This window comes from Nerophis lumbriciformis, linkage group LG09 (assembly GCF_033978685.3).
Source record: "Nerophis lumbriciformis linkage group LG09, RoL_Nlum_v2.1, whole genome shotgun sequence".
NCBI lineage: Eukaryota > Metazoa > Chordata > Actinopteri > Syngnathiformes > Syngnathidae > Nerophis > Nerophis lumbriciformis.
In genome coordinates, this window is record NC_084556.2 from 43,233,429 (window position 1) to 43,255,654 (window position 22,226).

General features: G+C 40.5%; 1 protein-coding gene across 4 annotated transcripts in view; it reads right to left on the reverse strand.

Annotated features, from left to right (window-relative positions):
- Nucleotides 1-1,374: 1,374 nt before the first annotated feature.
- Nucleotides 1,375-22,226, reverse strand: part of camkk1a (calcium/calmodulin-dependent protein kinase kinase 1, alpha a) — a 179,688-nt gene continuing 158,836 nt past the window's right edge. Inside the window, exons 14-17 of one of the 4 annotated variants that reach the window (XR_009815477.1) lie at nt 18,252-18,380; nt 14,498-14,601; nt 9,877-10,784; nt 1,375-3,612 (exon numbers count right to left, since the gene is read on the reverse strand). Coding sequence is in view for 2 of the 4 variants with exons in the window: in XM_061963123.1 (XP_061819107.1) it covers nt 3,540-3,612; nt 9,877-9,924; nt 14,498-14,601; nt 18,252-18,380 (354 nt within the window). In the remaining 2 variants the exon portion in view is untranslated. Of the gene's footprint in view, nt 3,613-9,876; nt 10,785-14,497; nt 14,602-18,251; nt 18,381-22,226 lie in introns of those variants that run through there. The other 3 variants (XM_061963123.1, XR_009815478.2, XM_061963124.1) reach the window with 3 other exon arrangements.

Here is a 22,226-nt window from a genome sequence, read left to right on the forward strand (position 1 = left end):
GTCGTCGTGCATGCGTTTCAAAACACTAGATTTTCAGAGTAAAGTTTATGTAATATTTTTAGGTTTATGTGCGTACAACTATTAAACATTTAAATAGTATGAGGAAACATAAGTAAAACTTACTCTTCCCCCATAATTCATGTATTACGTTAATAAAATGTTTAATTTTACTTAAAAAACTCTAGTTCTTACTGAATGTTAAAAATATTAGGTATAAATTATGACAGTTACTCTAATAGAGTTTACAGCACCAAAAAGTCACTTTTTTCAGTGTACCTGCACGCTGATCCTGCTTGTTTTTCTGCATCCATGAGAACACAACCGGTTATCGCAGCTATGCAACCCCATGATCGCAACAGATGTTGTGTCACAGGTGGTGCATGCCATGCAGGGCTTGTCTTGTCTTCCATGACAGCCCATCTGGCTCCAACTCCTTACTGAGGGATTCACTTATCAGGTTGTCCCTTGGGGCCATCTTCTTGATGTATTCCTGGAGGCCTGTTGTTTCCTCCTGGATTTTTGCTTTGTAGCCTCTGGATTCTGGACCTATAGGGTGACACCCTAAGGGGCGTTCTTGCTTTGACAAGTGGCTTGCATCTATTCCATGGTCCAGGGTATTATGCCATTGATGTATATGTTTATATTGTCTTATTGATTGTATTTAATTGTTAATACTTAATTAATAATTAAGTGTTGATACTGAGGTAAATTATACCGTATAAATACAATTTTCTTATATGATTGGAAGTAGCATGTGTTTGTATTTGGTCACGGAATCCTGTAGAGGATTATTCTACCAAGGTCAAAAGTGCACATATCCATCACAGGTGCTCCAGAGAGTGGTGGCTTTTGCCCCCAGGGAATTGGGATCCTACAAGAATCTAAGTTTGGAGTTTAGGAGAGATAATAAAGACATTAGCAACATCTGGTAGGAAGCCCCCACAGATAGGGGTAGAGGATAGGGGTTGGATGTCACCCGACTCAAACTGACCAGAGGAACAATGTCAAGGAAAGATTGACTGGCCAGACTGGCCGGCCCCAAGTTTAGAACAACCAAGAGTAACTTTCTTGGTGTAAACGGTATTTAAGGACAGTGGTCCGAGAAGACAGCAGAAAAGATTCGGCCCACTCTTTCTCCTGGAAACTGAAGCTTCAGTCTGAGGCTCGCTGAAACAATTAAAGCTTTTTGTTCAACAATTCCTCGTTGGCGTCTCCTTGGCTCATCGCTCATCACACGACCATCAAATTTACAACAATACTTACTTAGTTTTAATTATTATATTGAATTGTGTAAAACATTTTTTACTCACTATATTTAGTTTTAATTACAGTATTAAGCTGTTTTAAAAATGACATGCAGTCACACATCCAGGAGGGAAGTATTTATTGTGTTTTACAGACAGTTCACTCCTTGCCTCGCATGTGTACGCAGTGGAATGTATAGTACTGTGTGTAGAAGAAAGTATTAGTACTGCCTGTAGTATAATGTAGTAATACTGTACATAGTAAAATGTGATATTTAAAGTAAATCAGTTGATGACATTTCAAGTTAGAAAGGACACAAAGTTACGACACAAAATATGAGTTGAAAAAGCCCTTTGAAGTTTCTATTTTCAGTATTTTCATTTACACAAGCAACAGCAATAAACCATAAAAAACAGGACGAACAAAAAGTTATATGAATATCATGTAATAAATATCTGCTTTGTCAGCATGTTTTAAAAGAAGTCATGAAAATAAGTTTGTCCTTTCTCACTTGATGCATGCAGTAAGTAGTTTCTTGAAGCAGCACACTTTCTTCAAAACACATAATGTGAATATAATTTTTCATAAAGGACATTAAGGCGAAGCTCAATCACAATGTTTAGCAGCTCCTCAAAAGTGCTGATGCAGCAGAAATGATGCGTGAAAACTTTAATAAAAGAAAACATTTTCATAAAGTTTCAATAAAATGTGGAAACAATTCAATATGATAAAAATATGTGATGACTCAGGAATATATGAAATAGTCTAAATATTATAGGTCAAGTGCTTTAGTAAAGTACTTTACTAAAGTACTGTGTTTTATATCAAGTACAGTGGGAGCCGCTTAAGTTGACCTCAGATTGGCTGACTCACACATCGACAATAAGCAGCTGTCAACATAACCAAAGTACATGTAACTTAACAAGAATAAAAATAAATTATTTTTCAAACAATAATATTCCGTTATGAACAAAAAGCGGAAGAAAAGATCTTTGGTTGTACTGGAAGCTTTAAAGGGAGTGACACTTTCTCTCCTGCTGCTCTTTGTTTCCACAAATCTGCTTGTGACAAGACGACGTAAACAATATTATGCCAACATAAACAAACCAATTTTCTCGTCTTATGATCTCACGTGCTATGTCAACAAAAGCGATCCACCATATATATATAGACAAATAAGGACAGTGAAGTGAATTATATTTATATAGCGCTTTTCTCTAGTGACTCAAAGCGCTTTACATAGTGAAACCCAATATCTAAGTTACATTTAAACCAGTGTCGGTGGCACTGGGAGCAAGTGTCTTGCCCAAGGACACAACAGCAGTGACTAGGATGGTGGAAGCGGGGATCGAACCTGGAGCCCTCAAGTTGCTGGCACGGCCGCTCTATCAACCGAGCTATAGGATCAACTGAAACGGTGACCTCCGTTTAGAGGGAAGCAAAGCAATTTGATACTAGCCAATTGAATATTAATGTAATAATCATCATATTAACAGATTAAAAAAAACAAAAAAACATAAACCTAAGAAAAAAACAAAAAACCTTATGTTTGTTCAAATAAATTCCGCAAAAGAAAAACTTCCCTGGAGGACCACACATTCATCCATTCATCATCCATAATTGCATCCATCTATCTTTTCTACTGCTTTATCAAGGTTTATTAAAAGTTTTACATAAAAAAAGGTGTATATTAATAAATTTAATGAGTTATGCATTTTTCATTCATTCATCATTCAAATGTATCGACTATATTCACAGTTCTTTTTCATTGTTTTATCTTATATGAAACAAGAAAACATGAGTTTCTGTATGTATGGATATGCAGAAAATGCAGGAAGTGAACAGATGATCAATACAGTAATCGATTAAAAAACATTTGCTTTTTCAATCAATCACTTAATTTTTGATTGATCAATCACATATTGATTGATTGTCGGCACTGTCAATGCTATTATATTACTTATAAATATTATATTAGGTGCATCTTCATGAAACTTGTAGCTTAATTTTCTTCATTATCTTAATTAGCTTAAACAGTCCCACACGGCCATTGGACGGTGAAAAGAACATGGATTGATTAGAGGTAATAATACTGCTAAGACATCAATAATAATAATAATAATAATAATAATAATTTGTAAGACAATATAAGGTGTGAAATCAAGCATTTCCTTTTCCCACACAAAAAAAGAAGTGGCTTACTGAGTATAAAAAGCATCATTGCATTGGATTTTGGAGCATCTTTGCTGTGAAGAACACAAAGTGAGGAGCGAGTAGCTGAAGCATGTTTCAGTTCAAGAAGAGGCTTCATCTTCATGCACGTCCTCCAGCTCGCCTTCTCGGGGTTCATCGCCTGTGCTGCTCTTTCTGCAAGGAACGATAAGCAAGACAATATATGAAGAAATATGTCCGTTTACTGTTTCTCTATAGGTGAAGAACCCAGAGCAGAAATTATATCAAAGAGGAGTATGAAGTATTATTTTGAAATCATAACGACATTTTAAATATCATTATTTTGAACCTACTGTATTAAGAAATGGTGATGAAATATTATTTGGTTTATTTGTATTCAAAAATAATTATAAAGTATGATTACTCTAAAATTATTTTCAAAGGTAATTATGAAATATAATTATTTTTCAATTATATTCAAATATGAAATTATTATTATTATTATTTTATTTTTTTATTAAAAAAAATATATAAATTAGATCTCACGATCCACTCTTCCCTCACTCGTGAACAAGACTCCGAGGTACTTGAACTCCTCCACTTAGGGCAAGATTTCTTCCCCAAACTGGAGATGGCACTCCACCCTTTTACGGACGAGAACCATGGACTCGGACTAGGAGCTGTTGATTCTCACCCCAGTCGTTTTACACTCGGCTGTGAACCGATCTAGTGAGAGCTGAATAGCCTGGCCAGACAAAGCCAGCAGGAACACATCAGCAGCAAAAAACAGAGACCTAATCCTGCAGCCACCAAACCGGATTTAGTCCATGTCCTAACTCAGCGTTTCTCAAAGTGTGGGGCGCGCCCCACTGGTGGGGAATAGAGACATGACAGGTGGGGCGCGAGGAACGGGAGGAAATTTCACTTTAAATTTTTTATTTTATTATTATATTCTTAGATAATTTTTTTTACTATGCTTTCATTTTCTATACACACTGTAAATCACTTTGTGATTCTGTCTGTGAAATCTGCTATATAAATAAATGGAAATTACCGGTACTTATTTTTACTGTAGGCTTTATATTTCTCGGTACAAGCGAAAGTTTGACAGACAGTAACTATTGGGGGCGGGGCTAAGCGGAACAAACTTTCGCGCGGATGGGTAGCAGGCTAATGTGTGGACCACAATTACACAAATATATACATTTGTGACTCGCACCTCAAAGGTCGTCGAGCCAGAGCCAGCGCCTGCAGAGAAACAAAAATCTGACGGGCACACGTACTGTCATTCACCGGGAAGCACTCGCGGCAGCTCAGCCCCGAACTCAATGAGGTTTTAACATGTTGTGAGCGCGGTAAATTTGATCAAAACACGACCACTGAAAGTGCGACTGTTCTCTACACTGTGTGAGGAAATGGGAGCTGATCATACAGCCGTGCTGTTTCACAGTGAAGCAAGGTGGCTCTCCTGGGGGAAAGTGCTGTCACTTGCCCTGTCTTGCCAAATGCATAGCTCCTCATTTTTTTTTTTTGCAAAGATTGCAAAGTGGCACTTTTATTGTATTTATTATTGAACTTGGTGCAAGTTATTTGATTTATTATTGAACTTGATGCAAGTTATAACACTTTTGTTTTATTTATTATTGAACTTGATGCAAGTTATAACACTTTTTTTGATTTATTATTGAACTTGATGCAAGTTATTTGATTTATTATTGAACTTGATGCAAGTTATAACACTTTTATTTGATTTATTATTGAACTTGATGCAAGTTATAACACTTTTTTTTATTTATTATTGAACGTGATGCAAGTTATAACACTTTTTTTGATTTATTATTGAACTTGATGCAAGTTATAACACTTTTGTTTTATTTATTATTGAACTTGATGGAAGTTATTTTATTTATTATTGAACTTGATGCAAGTTGTACCACAGCTGCACAGTTATTTTATTTATTATTGAACTTGATGTTATTTTATGTTATTGAGTTTGAATGTATACAACTTAATGTTCAATAAATTTGAAAATGTTAAAGCTTGGCATTAGCGCTCTGTTGGGGCGATGGGGGCAGGTGGGGCTTGAAAACTCCCTTTTGTCCAAAGTGGGGGATGACAAAAAAAGTTTGAGAACCACTGTCCTAACTGCACCTTGAAATTCTGTCCATAAATGTTACGAACAAAACCGGTGAAAAAGGGCAGCCCTGACGGAGTCCAACCCTCACTGGAAATGTGCTCGACTTACTGCCGGCAATACAGACCGAACTCTAACACCAATCATTCAGGGAACAGACCGCCACAATCAGGCTGTCTATTACACCATTGCTCCACTACCCCACACTGAGCACTCCCCACAGGACTTCCCAAGGGACACGGTCGAACACCTTCTTCAAGTCCACAAAGTCCACATGTAGACTGGTTGGGCAAACTCCCATGCACCCTCAAGGATCCTGCCGAGAGTATAGAGCTGGTCCACAGTTCCACGACCAGGACGAAAACCACAATGCTCCTACTGGATCCGAGGTTCGACTATGCGGCGTAAACTCCTCTACAGTATACCTGAATAGACATTACCGGGAAGACTGAGGAGTGTGATCCCACGATAAATGTAACACACTCGTCTTCTTAAAAAGAGGAACCCTCACCTCAGTTTGCCAAACCAGAGGCAATGCCCCCATTGTCCAAGCAATGTTGCAGACTCTTGTCAAACAAGACAGCCCCACAGCATCCAGAGCCTTAAAGAACTCTGGGCGGATCTCATCCACCCCCGGGTTCTTGCCACCGAGGAATTTTTTAACTACCATTTCCCAAACTGCCTGCGACTCTGCTGATTTTGGAGTCCGAAGAGCCAGAATGAAACGATAAATGACTGAAAAATGACTCTTTCTTCAGCTTGATGGCATCCCTCACCACTGGTGTTCACGAGCAGGTTGTGGAATTACCGCTACAACGGGCTTAAACCACCTTGCAGCCACAGCTCTGATATGCCGCCTCGATGACATGTTCAGAGTTTAGATTATTTTTTTTAGATTAATCACATGAGTTAACTTGTCATTTTTGTCAGCCCTAATTACAATACCATTATGAAATATTACTATTTTGAAATTATATACAAATGTTGCATATGATGATTTTAAAGTTATATTAAAAAATACATTTTAAATGAAACTTTTTTGAAATTATATCAGTTAATGATTATTAAATATGATAATTATTTTCAAATATGTTACGAAGGATTATTATTCTGAAATTATAATCACATTTAATTATGATATTTTTAAAATTATATTAAAATATAGATATTGAATATGATTATTTTTGGTATGTTTCTGTATTCCTTCCTGCTTTTCCTGGCTTTGCTGTCTCTCTCCCCTAGATGCTATGACCACAGCTGCCAGTTTCGTTTCATGGGAATCTAAAGAAATCAATTTACGTGTTTTTATTTTGTGTTTAAAAAGCAGACATGCTTTTTCAGACAGAACACTCACAATTTGGTAATCATGTGGAAGATGATAATGTCGCTCCTGCTCCTCCTTGCTTACCACATAATTCACATATCGCTTGGAATAAAGTCATCATAACTAATTGGAGTGTCCGCTAGTGATACCATGTCAGAAGATATCTGCCTCTACCATGTTCTGACCTCCTCCCGGATGCCCATTATCCATTTAGGGCTTATTTAGTATTTTCTGGCCTGAGCGCGAAACCCATAAGCAATAATAAAACATCTTTTATAGCCTCCAGTATCATCAAACCTTCTTCCTCCACATTAGTCACTGGGTTCTTTTTTGCCAAGAAGAGGTATAAATCCTTCAGACTCTATCATTTACCACATGCTCAATGATATAATTAAAAACAAGTATCCTGTGCCATGCTTATGAATATTGTCACTTATCAGGTCATTGTATTCGCATGACATTCAATAGATCACAACTGGACTAGCCATTGAGTTGGCTCTGCAAGAGTGGAGGCACCACCTGGAGGGTTTACAACTACCCTTCACCATCTACACCGACCACAAAAACTTAGCAAATCAGCCAAAAGACTGAATCTCAGAAAGACATGGGGGGCTCTGTTCCTCTACTGCTTTAACATCACGCTGACATTCCATCCCGGATCACAGAATGACAACCTGACACTCTGTCTAAGACGTACCCATCCATGGTTGACAAGAATAAGAGACCATTGTCCCTCAGACCCAGATTGTCGAGGGACTGCAATTGGATATGAAAATGGAGGTGAGTCAGCAATAAACAATGTTCTTCTTTCTGCTAACTGCTTTGCCGGTTGACTGTATGTCACACCCGGAATTAGCTATCTTGTCCTGTCTTGTGCACACAGTTTCAGACTAGCTTGTCGTCCTGGAGTCAACTACATGTTGCTCCGTCTGTGCTCGCAACCACAGTTGCCTGTTGGACTTTTGAAGTCGTTGCTCATATCCTTTCCTCCCTGGTCAAATGTGGCACTGGACTTCGTCACAAGACACCCTCCGTAAAACAGCATCATGGCTATTCTCACCATGGTCAACAGTTTCTCAAGATGGTCCAATTTGCTGCACTACCAAAGTGGCTAACTCTACCTTGGCTAGTCTCGCCTCTGGCTACCACTTGCAGTCCAACAGCCAGACGAAGCGAGTCAACCAAGACCTGGAAGCCACCATATGCTGTGTCTGCCGTCAACAACCAGCTACCTGTTCTCTCAATCTTCCTTGGATTGAATACGCCCATTACTCCCTCTTCAGTTAGCCAGAGGGTTCTCTCCATTCCACGCCATTTATTGTTTTCAACTACCTGAATTCCCAGCTTTGGAGTCAAGAGTCTGCTGTGCCGTCTAATGCCGCCCGCCTACGCTGAGCCCGCTTGGCCTGGCGCAACACCTGAGGAACACTGTCCCGCACAGCGAAACGCAAACAAAGTCTGGCCAATCAACACCGCATTCCCGCACCCGAATACAAGCCAGAACAAAGAGTATGGTGTCTTGCATTTACGGATACATTTAAGGTCAAGAAACTTTGGAATCCTTGAAGTGTATGGTTGTATGATAAATATTTACCACTACAAACAGACTCACACATGAAAACAACGCAGATACTGTACATTGACCCATTTGTGGGGAAGCGCATCATCTGTCCCGCCTCTCTCCAACTCTGCCTTCCATATTCCCTCAGGATATACTGTATCTTTCCTAAAAGCCTGTGGCATCCAGTGACTTGAGCCCTCTTGAATGCATCTTCTTCCTCCGAGACTTATCAATGGCCATCCCGCTTTTGTGGGAAAAACTATTTTGGACGTGAGAAGAAGAGGCAAAGGATTCAAGTTCCTAGTGAACTGGGAGGGGCACTGCCCTGAGGACTGTTGCAGGAACTCTCGGTCTATCACCCTCAACTCATATCTACTTAAACAGTTTTACTGTTGTGTTGCGGAAAAGGTGGGTACACGGACAGTTACCGTAGTTAAGAGGGGTTTACGTTCTTGTTTTCCTGGCTACTTTACCTGGGTCTGCTCCCTGTCTTTCCCTAGTTGACCTAATGCCAGAGGAAGGCTTGAGCTCAATGCACACCTGGCTGACTGTTTATGTTAATTGCCCACACCTGCCCGTTCCTTCTCTCGTGTCCTTCCTTGCACATAGACCAGGCCGACATTCTCCTCGGCACTCTTAATGCGTGTATTGTTTAAATATATATACTTTGAACTGTGGTGCTCCGTTTCTTTCTGCCTTCCTCTTACGTAGTATGTTTGATTGGTACTTTGTGCTACGTTTTCTGTTGTGGCCTCCTTCTGCTTGCATTAAAGACTTTCTAAACTCTCATCTCAGCCTCTCTGCTTCAGGGGTCCATTTTGCTACCAAAGCGTACATTTTTTTATCATAATTACAATATTAAAAGATGAATACAACATATTATTCATTATTAATACTCATATTATAGGTGAATCTGAACTACGCTAAGACTATGAACTGTAAAGCAACAATAATGCAAATAAACTGTGAGGTGGGAAAACAGCAGAAAAAACAGCTCTCATGAGTCACATAAGCAGGAACGGCGGCTGCGGACATTTGACATACGACACTGAACAGTCACATTATTAGGTACACATGCAAATTGAACAAGATGCAAAACTATCAAAAAAGTTATTCTCATTGGACTAAGAACACCTCATACATCAATAATACGGATTTACAACACCAATAATAAACGTGTTCTTCTAATGATTAATATATATATATATATATATATATATATATATATATATATATATATATATATATATATATATATATATATATATATATATATATGTGTGTGTGTGTACTGATCACTAAAATCACATAAAAACAATGGGATTTTTGGTGCAGATCCAGATAAATGTTGAGCAGAATTTTTCATTCAGTATTGTACTATTAAATTGTGCAGATGTACCTAATATTGTGCCCTGTGAGTATAAGTTATCGTAGCGTTACCTGAGTGAGGAGTGACGTTTTAAAGAGGGCCTGAGAGGCCAAGAATCCCTGCAGCCAAGTGGAAGAAAAGACGGACAAGTCAAACACGGTGACTGTACTTTTGTGGCGGATGAATTTTATAGCGCTGTCACACTTTTAATCAGAATAATCACACTCTGCAAATCAATTAATCATGATTAATCACCATTTGCAACTATGTCTAAATTATGTCAACATTCACTGTGTTGTCGGAACAGAAAGTACAATATGATGCAACATATTTATTAACGGATCCAAATGAAATTGAAATTATAATCAAGCTAAAACATTACACATCAAACTGTAATGTATGTCCTTCTGCAATTTCTCTAAGCTAAACTATAGGCTGGAGTTACAGGTATTTACAGGTATATTAAGTATTGCTGTTAGATATAATACATTTTTAATTTCCAAACACAGTACCATAAGAAAAGTATAACCAACACTTACCTTCACCTTTTTGTTCTGTTTGTTTCATCATTGTTATTTTTTAAATAAAATCAATCAATCAACAACATTTTACTTAATACATAGCTCTTAATCACAAGTGGCTTCACAATGACAATGGCTTCCAAATCCATTGATTGAGTCAGCCAGTTTACTTTTTTTCAACAAAATGTAACCGTGAACCTTGCAAGATCCGAACAAATTGTTATGATCCCACATGACAGTTTTGGAGTTATAAATATTAATATTAATATTTCCTTGTGTTTTGTGATGTACTCCTTGCTTAGTTTCTAAGGTTGGCTGCAACTTCATTTGTATTATGTTTCCCTCAAGCCTACCTGTTTCCTGTGTGTAATTAGGCCTACTTAAGTTCCTTGTGGTTCACCTGTCAGGTGTTGGATTATTGCACATTGGGACTGCTGCATGTATTACCCTGCTGCCTGCTGATGGGAAGGAAACAAGTGAGTGTGAAGGACGGTGCTGAGAAAAAAAATCATCAAAAACATGACAGAGCGTGTAGAATGGAGTAAAATTACTGCCAAAACCACAAACCCACAAAAATGATTCGCAAGTAAAAAAAACTACTTTATTTCATTCAAAAAACAATTGGCAAGTAAAAAAAAAAAAGTTATTCAAGCAAATAGTATAAAAAGTATAAAAAACACCCTTACATCCATTTTCTACCGCTTGTCCCTCTCAGGGTCGCGGGGAGTACTGGAGCCTATCCCAGCTGCACTCGGGCAGAAGGCATGGTACACCCTGGACAAGTCGCCACCTCATCGCAGGGCCAACACAGATAGACAGACAACATTCACACTCACCATCACACACTAGGGCCAATTTAGTGTTGCCAAACAACCTATCCCCAAGCGCATGTCTTTGGAGGTGGGAGGAAATCGGAGTACCCGGAGGGAACCCACGCAGCCACGTGGAGAACATGCAAACTCCACACAGAAAGACCGCGAGCCCAGGGATCGAACCCAGGACCTTGGTATTGTGCACCCCGGCAGAAGAAACATAACTTTTTCTCATATCGTTATATCCCTACTGTATTGTTAGACACCTCAGTAAAAACCTGGAAGAAAGAGAAGACATATAGATGTACTGTCTACAGGCTAACCATCCGGACTTCTACGCATCTACACAGTAAGTTGGCCAAAGCTAATATTTCTAAATTACTCATACTGTACAAAATTAAAGTTACTGTTAAAGAGCAGGAGAAAGACTGCTTACTCTATCACTACTTCTGTTGTACACCATGGGCAAGCTTGTCTGCCAATTTAATAAGACAAGATACCCGTACAGTGCACTTCAAATCTGGTACTATACGCCAATGCTAAATCCTGGACATATGCATGTGTATATTGACAATAAAATGATTTTCTATTCTATATCATGTTAATACTTTTACTTTGAGCACTTAAACGTTGGAAGCTCAAGCCAGCTATAAAGTAGGCTACACTACAAGCTACATCGCGACCGTAATAACGGATTTTAATACAAAACACAAAACCAGTGAAGTTGGCAAATTGTGTAAATCGTAATTAAAAACAGAATACAATGATTTGCAAATCCTTTTCAAACTATATTCAATTGAATACACTGCAAAGACAAGATATTTAACGTTCGAACTGGTAAAACTTTGCATATAAAATATTATTTGCAATATTTTTTTGCAAATAATAGCTCATTTGGAATCTGATGCCTGCAACATGTTTAAAAAAAGCTGGCACAAGTGGCAAAAAAGACTGAGAAAGTTGAAGAATGCTCATCAAACACTTATTTGGAATATCCCACAGGTGAACAGGCTAATTGGGAACAGGTGAGGGCCATGCTTAGGTATAAAAGCAGCTTCCATGAAATGTTCAGTCATTCCCAAACAAGGATGGGGCGAGGGTCACCACTTTGTGAACAAATGCGTGAGCAAATTGTCGAACAGTTTAAGAACAACATTTCTCAACGAGCTATTGCAAGGAATTTAGGGATTTCACCATCTACGGTCCGTAATATCATCAAAAGGTTCAGAGAATCTGGAGAAATTACTGCACGTAAGCGGAAACCAACACTGAATGCCCGTGACCTTCGATCCCTCTGCGGTACTGCATCGAAAAGCGACATCAATCAATCTTTATTTATATAGCCCTAAATCACAAGTGTCTCAAAGGGCTGCACAAGCCACAACGACATCCTCGGTACAAAGACATCAGTGTGTAAAGGATATCACCACATGAGCTCAGGAACACTTCAGAAAACCACTGTCAGTAACTACAGTTTGTTGCTACATCTGTAAGTGCAAGTTAAAACTGTACTATGCAAAGCCAAAGCCATTTATCAACAACACCCAGAAATGCTGGGCCCGAGCTCATCTAAGATGGACTGATGCAAAGTGTAAAAGTGTTCTGACGAGTTCACATTTCAAATTGTTTTTGGAAACTGAGGATGTCGTGTCCTCCGGACCAAAGAGGAAAAGAACCATCCGGACTGTTCTAGGCACAAAGTTAAAAAGCCAGCATCTGTGATGGTCTGAGGGTGTATTAGTGCCCAAGGCATGGGTAACTTGCACATCTGTGAAGGCACCATTAATGCTGAAAGGTACATACAGGTTTTGGAGCAACATATGTTGCCATCCAAGCAACTTCTTTTTCATAGACGCCCCTGCTTATTTCAGCAAGACAATGCCAAGCCACATTCTGCACGTGTTACAAAAGCGTGGCTTTGTAGTAAGAGAGTGTGTGTACTAGACTGGCCTGCCTGTAGTCCAGACCTGTCTCCTATTGAAAATGTGTGGCGCATTATGAAGTGTAAAATACGACAATGGAGACCCCGGACTGTTGGGACAACTTAAGCTGTACGTCAAGCAAGAATGGGAAAGCATTCCACCGGAAAGGCTTAAAAAATTGGTCTCCTCTGTTCCCAAACGTTTACTGAGTGTTGTTAAAAGGAAAGGCAATGTAACACAGTGGTAAAAATGCCCCTGTGCCAACTTCTTTGCTATGTGATGCTGCCATTAAATTCTAAGTTAAACATTATTTGCAAAAAAATAAAAAGTTTCTCAGTTCGAACATTTAATATCTTGTCTTTGCAGTCTATTCAATTGAATATAAGTTGAAAAGGATTTGCAAATCATTGTATTTTGTTTTTATTTACAATTTACACAACGTGCCAACTTCACTGATTTTGGGATTGTATGTATATATATATATATATATATATATATATATATATATATATATATATATATATATATATATATATATACGTATACCGTATTTTTCGGACTATAAGTCGCAGTTTTTTTCAGTTTGGCCGGGCTCCAGTGCGACTTACATGTTTTTTTCTTTTTTTATTATGCATTTTCGGCAGGTGCGACTTATACTCCGGTGCGACTTATACTCCAAAAAATACGGTATATATATATATATATATATATATATATATATATATATATATATATATATATATATATATATTTATATATATATATATATACACACACATATACATGTAACCTTGATATAGCAAGCTATATATTCAGTCTACCTTGCACTGTAGCTTAGCTACATTTAATCGAGAGTAACTTGTAGCTTATGTTTCTAAGTAGCTTGCCCATCACTGCATTTTTGGCACCATGTTGATACGACAAAGCAGCAGTGAGAGCTATAGTAGTGTTGCTAACTCGAGCAAGAGTGAAGAGACAGAAGTTTACAGCCTAAACCTCAAGCAATCTTTAAAATTGTATTGTGAAGTGAATTATATTTATATAGCGCTTTTCTCGAGAGACTCAAAGCGCTTTACATAGTGAAATATCTACATCTTTTAAGTTACATTTAATCCAGTGTGGGTGGCACCGGGAGCAGGGGCGTAAAGTGTCTTGCCCAAAGACACAACGGCAGTGACTCGGATGGCGAAAGCGGGGAACGAACCTGGAACCCTTAAGTTGCTGGCACGGCCGCTCTGTGGCAAGTATGACTGATGGCGACTGATGTCTGATGTATTACTGACATATGACTGATGTATGTCCTATGTTTAACTAATGCATAAATAATGTAGGTCTAATGTATGTTTGATGCTGTATGTCGTCTGCCTGATATATGACTGACGTATGCATGATGTATGGCTGACATATGGCTGGCGTATGACTGATGTATGGACTTACATAAGCAGGCTGCCTGGTGCAGACATGGACCTCTCCTCTCGCCGGCTTGGACACTCAAACGGGTTGCTGAAAGAACGTTTCCTCAGCATGGCTTTTACCAAGATCTGAAATCGTCACAACATCGGCGCAAAAGGTTTTTCATGACAGTTATTTGATAAAATGTGTTATGTTCTATTGGTCTGGAACCCCAAGATGCAGGGACAGGAGAAGGCGTGCAGGTAAAAATATGTTTACTTACTAAACATATTTTAGTAAGTAAACATACTAAAATATGTTTACTTACTGCACGCCAGCAGTAAGTAAACATATTTAGCTTCTTTTTTGGAACTACCTCAGGTTGAAAAATGGTCCCGAGAAGAATGTTGTCGATTTTTTTTCTTTTTTGAAAAACAAACAAAAACACAGAGGAATCCCTCCCCTGTTCTCATATATTGATCTCTCATAGCGCTGTACTCCTCCTGACCTGCAGTGTCCAGGATGTCCAGGACAGCAGGCTCGAGGTTGCAGTTTTATCTGGTAAAGCGAATGACTAGAGGCCGTGGGGCCGAAACGATCTCAATCTCAGTGCAGCCAGTGGAGGCCAGAATAACCTAACTGCGCCACTGCCACGAAAAACCGAAGGATCGAGCAAACAGTCCAGGCCGAGATTATTGCTTGTGCTTGTGTTTATGCTTCCTGTGCACTTTCCTACTGCATTATTCCTTTGTGTTTTTGACATTAAACACATGCTTACCTGCGCTACGCCTGCTGTCTCTGCATCTTGAAGTTCCAGAACGACAGAACGTAACTCCAAGACAATAGCATTTTTAATGAATATGTTTGTTTTAAGACTACTTTTTATACACCATTCTTTAATTGTTAAGAGAAGTCTTCTGAAAAAGCTGACATGTTTCTTTTAGAGATTACTAACTAATTGAACAGTTACTCTGCTGGTTACAGTCAAGTACTACATTTTACCTCAATTACTTCAAGAAATTGAAAAATAAAATCCATATAATGGATTAGATTTATATAGCATGTTTCTAAAAACCCAAAGTGCTTTACAGTGAGAATCATAATTCATTTACCCCACATTCCCACAATCCCACATTGATGGTGCTCGTCACAGCTGCCCTCGACTGATGGAAACATTGCTTCCGAATTGCGCCATTCTCTTCTCTGACCAACACCAAACATTCATTCATAATCATACAGCAAACATGCATTGCACTCATACACCCAGTGCCGGCCCAAGCCTCCATGGGGCCCTAAGCAAAATTTGATTTTGGGGCCCTCTATTTCTGCCAATAATATTGATTGTTGATCATTCACAGACCTACTATAAACTCATTGCCGCTCTGGCAGTGTTGTTTACATTATCCTATTGTCAGCCTGCCATGTCTTTACAAATGACATGTCATTTATAAAGATATGGGGGTGGCCCAGTTAAGAACATAAATAATACCAATGAATGAACGAATGAAGTCCAGAGTGCCACATATGGTTCCTAATCTTAAAATGTAGAAAACATTCAGCTACAAGAGTGGCCTGGGGTTGAACAGTCCAAGTGATAAAGCTTTGTATTTACAGTAAAAGTGTCATCTTGTCTCATCAGTCTTGTACATATTAGTCTTTAATTACTAGTTTATATTTTTAGTTAATTGTTCATATTTAATGTTTACTTTGTACAAAGAGAGCGCAGTCTACTGAAGTTAAATTCATCAATAGTTTTCCCCTTTGAAAGACGCAAGGCAAATTCCTTCCATTTCACCATGTTGCTACAATGATCTTCACTGTTTTCATGCTGTTTCAGCAGTGCACCTATGTTGACCCAATCCCGCTGTCCCTCGGCTGCCAGTTTTAAGGACTTTTTGGAAAATAATTTGCAGCAAAAGCAATAGACTGCATCTTTACTTCTTGAATAAGTCAGCCAGCTACGCTTGACTTTTTCCCCATTGACTAGCTGTCTGTAGGTATAATGATAATGAAAACTTCGGCCATCATGCCGTTTGGGGAATGAAAAGTTCTCCTTAATAGACAGTGGTCCTCTGATCACCTGCTCAGTCCTGTCTGAATCTGAGAGGAAAGATATGGCGTCACATTAGTGCCAAAAATCCGAACGCATAAAAACTGTTATCGCGCGCTGATTCTCCACTTCGTGCACGCGCGCGACACCCTTTTGCGCGCGCGCGGTGCCTTTCTGCGCGCGCGCCGTCTCGGTCTGTGCGCTCTCTGTGTACTCCTGGCATCTCTCCTCGCGCTGTCATGTTTCTTTTTGGCACTTTGGGGGCGGGTATGCTTAGACGGCCCCTCCTTTCTGATTGGCACTGAGCATTTTTCATATGACCAATGATTCTCCAGCGTAGCAACGTTGTAGCCATCTTACCTCGGACATCTAGCCTCAATCATTACATTGATGTCAATGGTACATGTACTAATTAAATTACCATAACTTGCTCGATTTTCGACCAATTTTCAAACGGTTTGCCTTGTTACAAATCTTATTACATGTAGATATGAACAGGGGTGCCGCTAGGAATTTTGGGCCCCATGAAAATAATCTTTACAGGGCCCCCAACACAGTGTCATTATTTTTTCTGTATTATAATTTCATCATCATTAGGGGCCTCTCTGGGCCCCCCTCCATCATGGGCCCCTAGAATCCGTCTCCTTTACCCCCCCTTTTCGGTGCCCCTGGATATGACATAGGATGCTGTACCTGTTGAAATGACCTCTTTCGCTATAAAAAAAAATGACTTAATTGTGCAACATAGTTGTGTAGGGTCAGTGTTAGTCAGTTCTCTGATTATTTTAAACTGTTTCAGAATACATTATTAAAAGGCTATTTTTAACATTTTAAAAACAAAATTCAAAGATTATTTCATTAATTTTATGGCTGAATCAAAAGAAATTCCATAAATTAGAAAACAAATGTTCAAGAAGAAGTGAAAACTTTGCGCCTATAACAATCTTGATACATATTGACAATGACCCGCCCTGCTATACTTCTGATTGGCTCTAAGCATTTTTCGCCTGACCAATCAGAAAGAAGTGCCAAAACGAAACATGCCAGCGCACAGACCGAGACGGCGCGCGCGCAAAAAGGCACCACGCGCGCGCAAAAGGGTGTCGCGCGCGCATGAAGTGGAGAATCAGCGCGCGATAACAGTTTTTATGCGCTCGGATTTTTGGCACTAATGTGACGCACTGACGCCATAGCAGGCGGCAAATGTCACAGGTGCAGCAGAGGCAGCTTTACATTTAAAGAGAGGCAGGAATAATCACTAGGCCTAGATCAGCAGCAGCAATCTGTTGACCTAAAATTGTGTTTTTGTACAATAATATATCTTTGATGATTTAGAAATCATCAGTCAGACTCGTACATGCAAAAAATAAAAAATAAGAATTTTTTTGTTAATTGCTTTTGGGGGCCCCCTAGTGGCCGCGGGGCCCTAAGCAAGCGCTTAGTACGCTTATGCCTTGGGCCGGCTCTGCATACACCCGTGTGGGTGGCACTGACAGCAAGGTGGGTGAAATGTTTTGCCCAAGGACACAAGGGCAGTGACGAGGATGGTGGAAGCGGAATTCATTCAAAAAACACTCAAGTTTCTGGACGGCCGCTCTATCGTCTGAACCACGCCCATAGAATTACAATTTTAACACCCAATTCATTGACTTAAATATGACACATTCAATATAAGTTTGTTATGGGTTTTCTTCTTGTGTTCAGCAGTTAAGAAACTAGAAATATTGTGGCATATCTTATGTTGCTTACCACAGCAGACAGACTGGGAACAAACTTGACCGAGTTCTTGATGTCCTCTTCCGTCACCTCCACCACACTGCAGTGCTCGTCCTCCAGAGGAAGCGGCTCAGTGCCCTCCTTAGTGACCCATTGGTTCATCTAAATTTGCACACACACACACACACACACACACACACACACACACACACACACACACACACACACACACACACACACACACACACACACACACAAACCCCAAAACCAGTGAAGTTAGGACGTTGTGTAAATCGTAAAACAGAATACAATGATTTGCAAATCCTTTTCAACCTATATTCAATTGAATAGACTGCAAAGACAAGATACTTATCGTTCAAACTGGAAAACGTTATTATTTTTTGCAAATATTAGCTCATTTGGAATTTGATGCCTGCAACATGTTTCAAAAAAGCTGGCACAAGTGGCAAAAAAGACTGAGAAAGTTGAGGAATGCTCATCAAACACTTATTTGGAAAATCTTACAGGTGAACAGGCTAATTGGGAACAGGTGGGTGCAGCTTCCATGAACTGCTCAGTCATTCACAAACAAGGATGGGGCGAGGGTCACCACTTTGTCAACAAATGCGTGAGCAAATTGTCCAACAGTTTAAGAACAACATTTCTCAACGAGCTATTGCAAGGAATTTAGGGATTTCGCCATCTACGGTCCGTACTATCATCAAAAAGTTCAGAGAATCTGGAGAAATCACTGCACGTAAGCGGAAACCAACATTGAGTGCTCGTGACCTTCGATCCCTCAGGTGGTACTGCATCGAAAAAGCGACATCAGTGTGCAAAGGATATCACCACATGAGCTCAGGAACACTTCAGAAAACCACTGTCAGTAACTACAGCTTGTCGTTACATCTGTAAGTGCAAGTTAAAAATCTACTATGCAAAGCGAAAGCCATTTATCAACAACACCCAGAAACACCGCCGGCTTCGCTGGGCCCGAACTCATCTAAGATGGACTGATGCAAAGTGTAATAGTGTTCTGTGGTCTGACGAGTCCACATTTCAAATTGTTTTTGGAAACTGTGGACGTTGTGTCCTCCGGACCAAAGAGGAAAATGACCATTTGGCCTGTTCCAGGCGCAAAGTTCAAAAGCCAGCATCTGTGATGGTATGGGGGTGTATTAGTGCTCAAGACATGGGTAACTTACACATCTGTGAAGGCACCATTAATGCTGAAAGGTACATACAGGTTTTGGAGCAACATATGTTGCCATCCAAGCAACGTTATTATGGACGCCCCTGCTTATTTCAGCAAGACAATGCCAAGGCACGTGTGTTACAACAGCGTGGCTTCATAGTAAAAGAGTGCGGGTACTAGACTGGCCTGCCTGTAGTCCAGACCTGTCTCCCATTGAAAATGTGTGGCGCATTATGAAGCGTAAAATACCACAACGGAGACCCCCGGACTGTTGAACAACTTAAACTGTACATCAAGCAAGAATGGCAAAGAATTCCACCTGAAAAGCTTCAAAAGTTGATCTCCTTAGAGTTAATGATTATTAGCAAAAAAAAATTAAGTTTCTCAGTTCGAACATTAAATATCTTGTCTTTGCAGTCTATTCAATTGAATATAAGTTGAAAAGGATTTGCAAATCATTGTATTCTCTTTTTATTTACGAATTATACAACGTGCCAACTTCACTGGTTTTGAGTTTTGTATAAACTGAAGTACTTTTTGATTAACTTTTTGAATGAGATAATAAACAAAAAAAGGGTTTCATGGATGACATCATTTTTTTTCTTTTCAACAACAAACAGTTGAGCCTAACGAAACAGCACCAGTCAAGCATTGCACTCCATTTTACCTTGATTGGTTCCAGATAATCAACAATCAACACAAATCCTAACCATAGACAACTATCTATGACGACAACACGTCTACAACTCCACATTTTTGTGGACAACACATCCATCAGGACAACAGGTGTATGTCGACCACACGTCCATGACCACAACACATCAATGACAACACCACAACTATGTGGACAACACGCCTATGCGATCAATCAGATGATCTCTGTTTTTATTCAAGACAAGTTTACTTTGAAGATCCAATAAGTCGACCATCTCGATCGTCTCAGTCACAGCCAGACATCGAAACACCCTACTTTTAGCCTGCTTTCCTCACACAAATCCAATCACCAGTCAGAACTAAGCATGGACATATTGACAGCCTTTCAGAACGTTTTGAAATATAGAACTGAAATAAAAATGCATATTTCCTCCACACCAGTGTTGAAAGAATCTCCCAACTAAGCAATATAACAACAAATGTCAAAGCTGGAGTAGGATCCCAACACAAAGAAGAAAACAATTTAAAAAAGGAGTGAGGAAAAACAACTTAGGCAGAGCCGGAGGAACAAGGAGCGTGAGTGGAGTCAAAGCAGAGGAGATGAACACGACTGGAAGGGTGAAGCATCAGGTATCAACTGGAACCGAGTGAATGAACTGGAGAGCTAAGCTTCTCTATTAGTCTACTCCTGGCGGCCTACCTGGTTTTTCAGGGTGAAGAGAGTGGAGGTCACGCATAAAAGATGGATCAAGGATACAGGTGCTGGAGACCCATTAATGTTCTTCAGGACTGTACCCTTCCCCGTCAACCAGATACAGAACTTCCCTCCCCTGCCTTCTGGAGTCTAAAATGGCATTCACATTGCAGGCTGGATGACCACCGATCATGCGCGGAGGAGGAAGAGGCGTTGAAGGAGGGCACAGTGGACTGGTGGTAACTGGCTTGAGGTTGGAAACGTGAACCACCAAATGTTGCTTGATGGATGAAGGCTGCAGGAGTCTGACCACTGCAGGGCTGATGATCCTGGTTATTTTAAAAGGCCCCACGAACCTGGGAGAACGCTTCCTGGAGGAGCCAAAATGACAGCCGACCTCTTGTCCAGGTAGATGAGTGGCTGCTGGTATCCTATGGCGATCCAAAAGCCTAGAGTTCCAGGCATCCGTCCGGGACAAAGTTGCTCTTGTATCCCGCCCCATCAGCCTTGATCACCCCCTGGGAGGTGAGGGGGAGCAGTGGGCAGCAGGGTTGGCCGCGCCCGGGAATCATTTTCGGTGATTTAACCCCCAATTCCAACCCTTGATGCTGAGTACCAAGCAGGGAGGTAATGGGTCCCATTTTTATAGTCTTTGGTATGACTCGGCCGGGGTTTGAACTCACAACCTACCGATCTCAGGGCGGACACTCTAACCACTAGGCCACTGAGTTGACACCACGGCCAGCCAAGCTCGCTCCAGCATCAAAGCCTGATCAAGCCGAGCTTGCTCCAGCTTCAAAGCTTGCCTAAGCCAAGCTCGTTCCAGGTTCGACCCCTCTCAAGGCAAGCTTGCTCCAGCTTCGACACCCACTCAAGCCAAGTTCGCTTCAGCTTTGACGCCAGCTCAAGCCAAGCTGCCACCTCCTACAGCCTCCGCCACCAGTCCTAAGTCGAGCCAAGCTACCACCTCCTGCATGGACTTGGCTTCCAGTCCTATGGCCAGCCAAGCTATAATAATAATAATAATGGATTAGATTTATATAGCGCTTTTATAGACACTCAAAGCGCTTCACAGAGAAGTGAGAACCCATCATTCATTGCTACCACCTCTGGCATTTCCCCCGCCGCCATTCCTACGACCAGCCAAGCTGCTACCTTCTGCACGGCCTCCGCCGCCAGTTGTACGTCCAGCCAAGCTGCTACCTCCTGCACGACTTCCGCCGCCAGTCCTTTGTCCAGCCCAACTGCCTGCTGCTCCAGCACTGCAGAAACCACCGCCTACTCCAGTGAGCCTGTAGACGCCGCCAGCTACTCCAGTGGGCCTGCAGACACCACCAGCTACTCCAGTGGGCCTGCAGACACCACCAGCTACTCATGTGGGCCTGCAGATGCCACCATCCTCTCAAGTGGCCCTGCATCACCATCCTCGTTTCAAGTGGGTCCGACGCCACCATCTTCGTCTCAA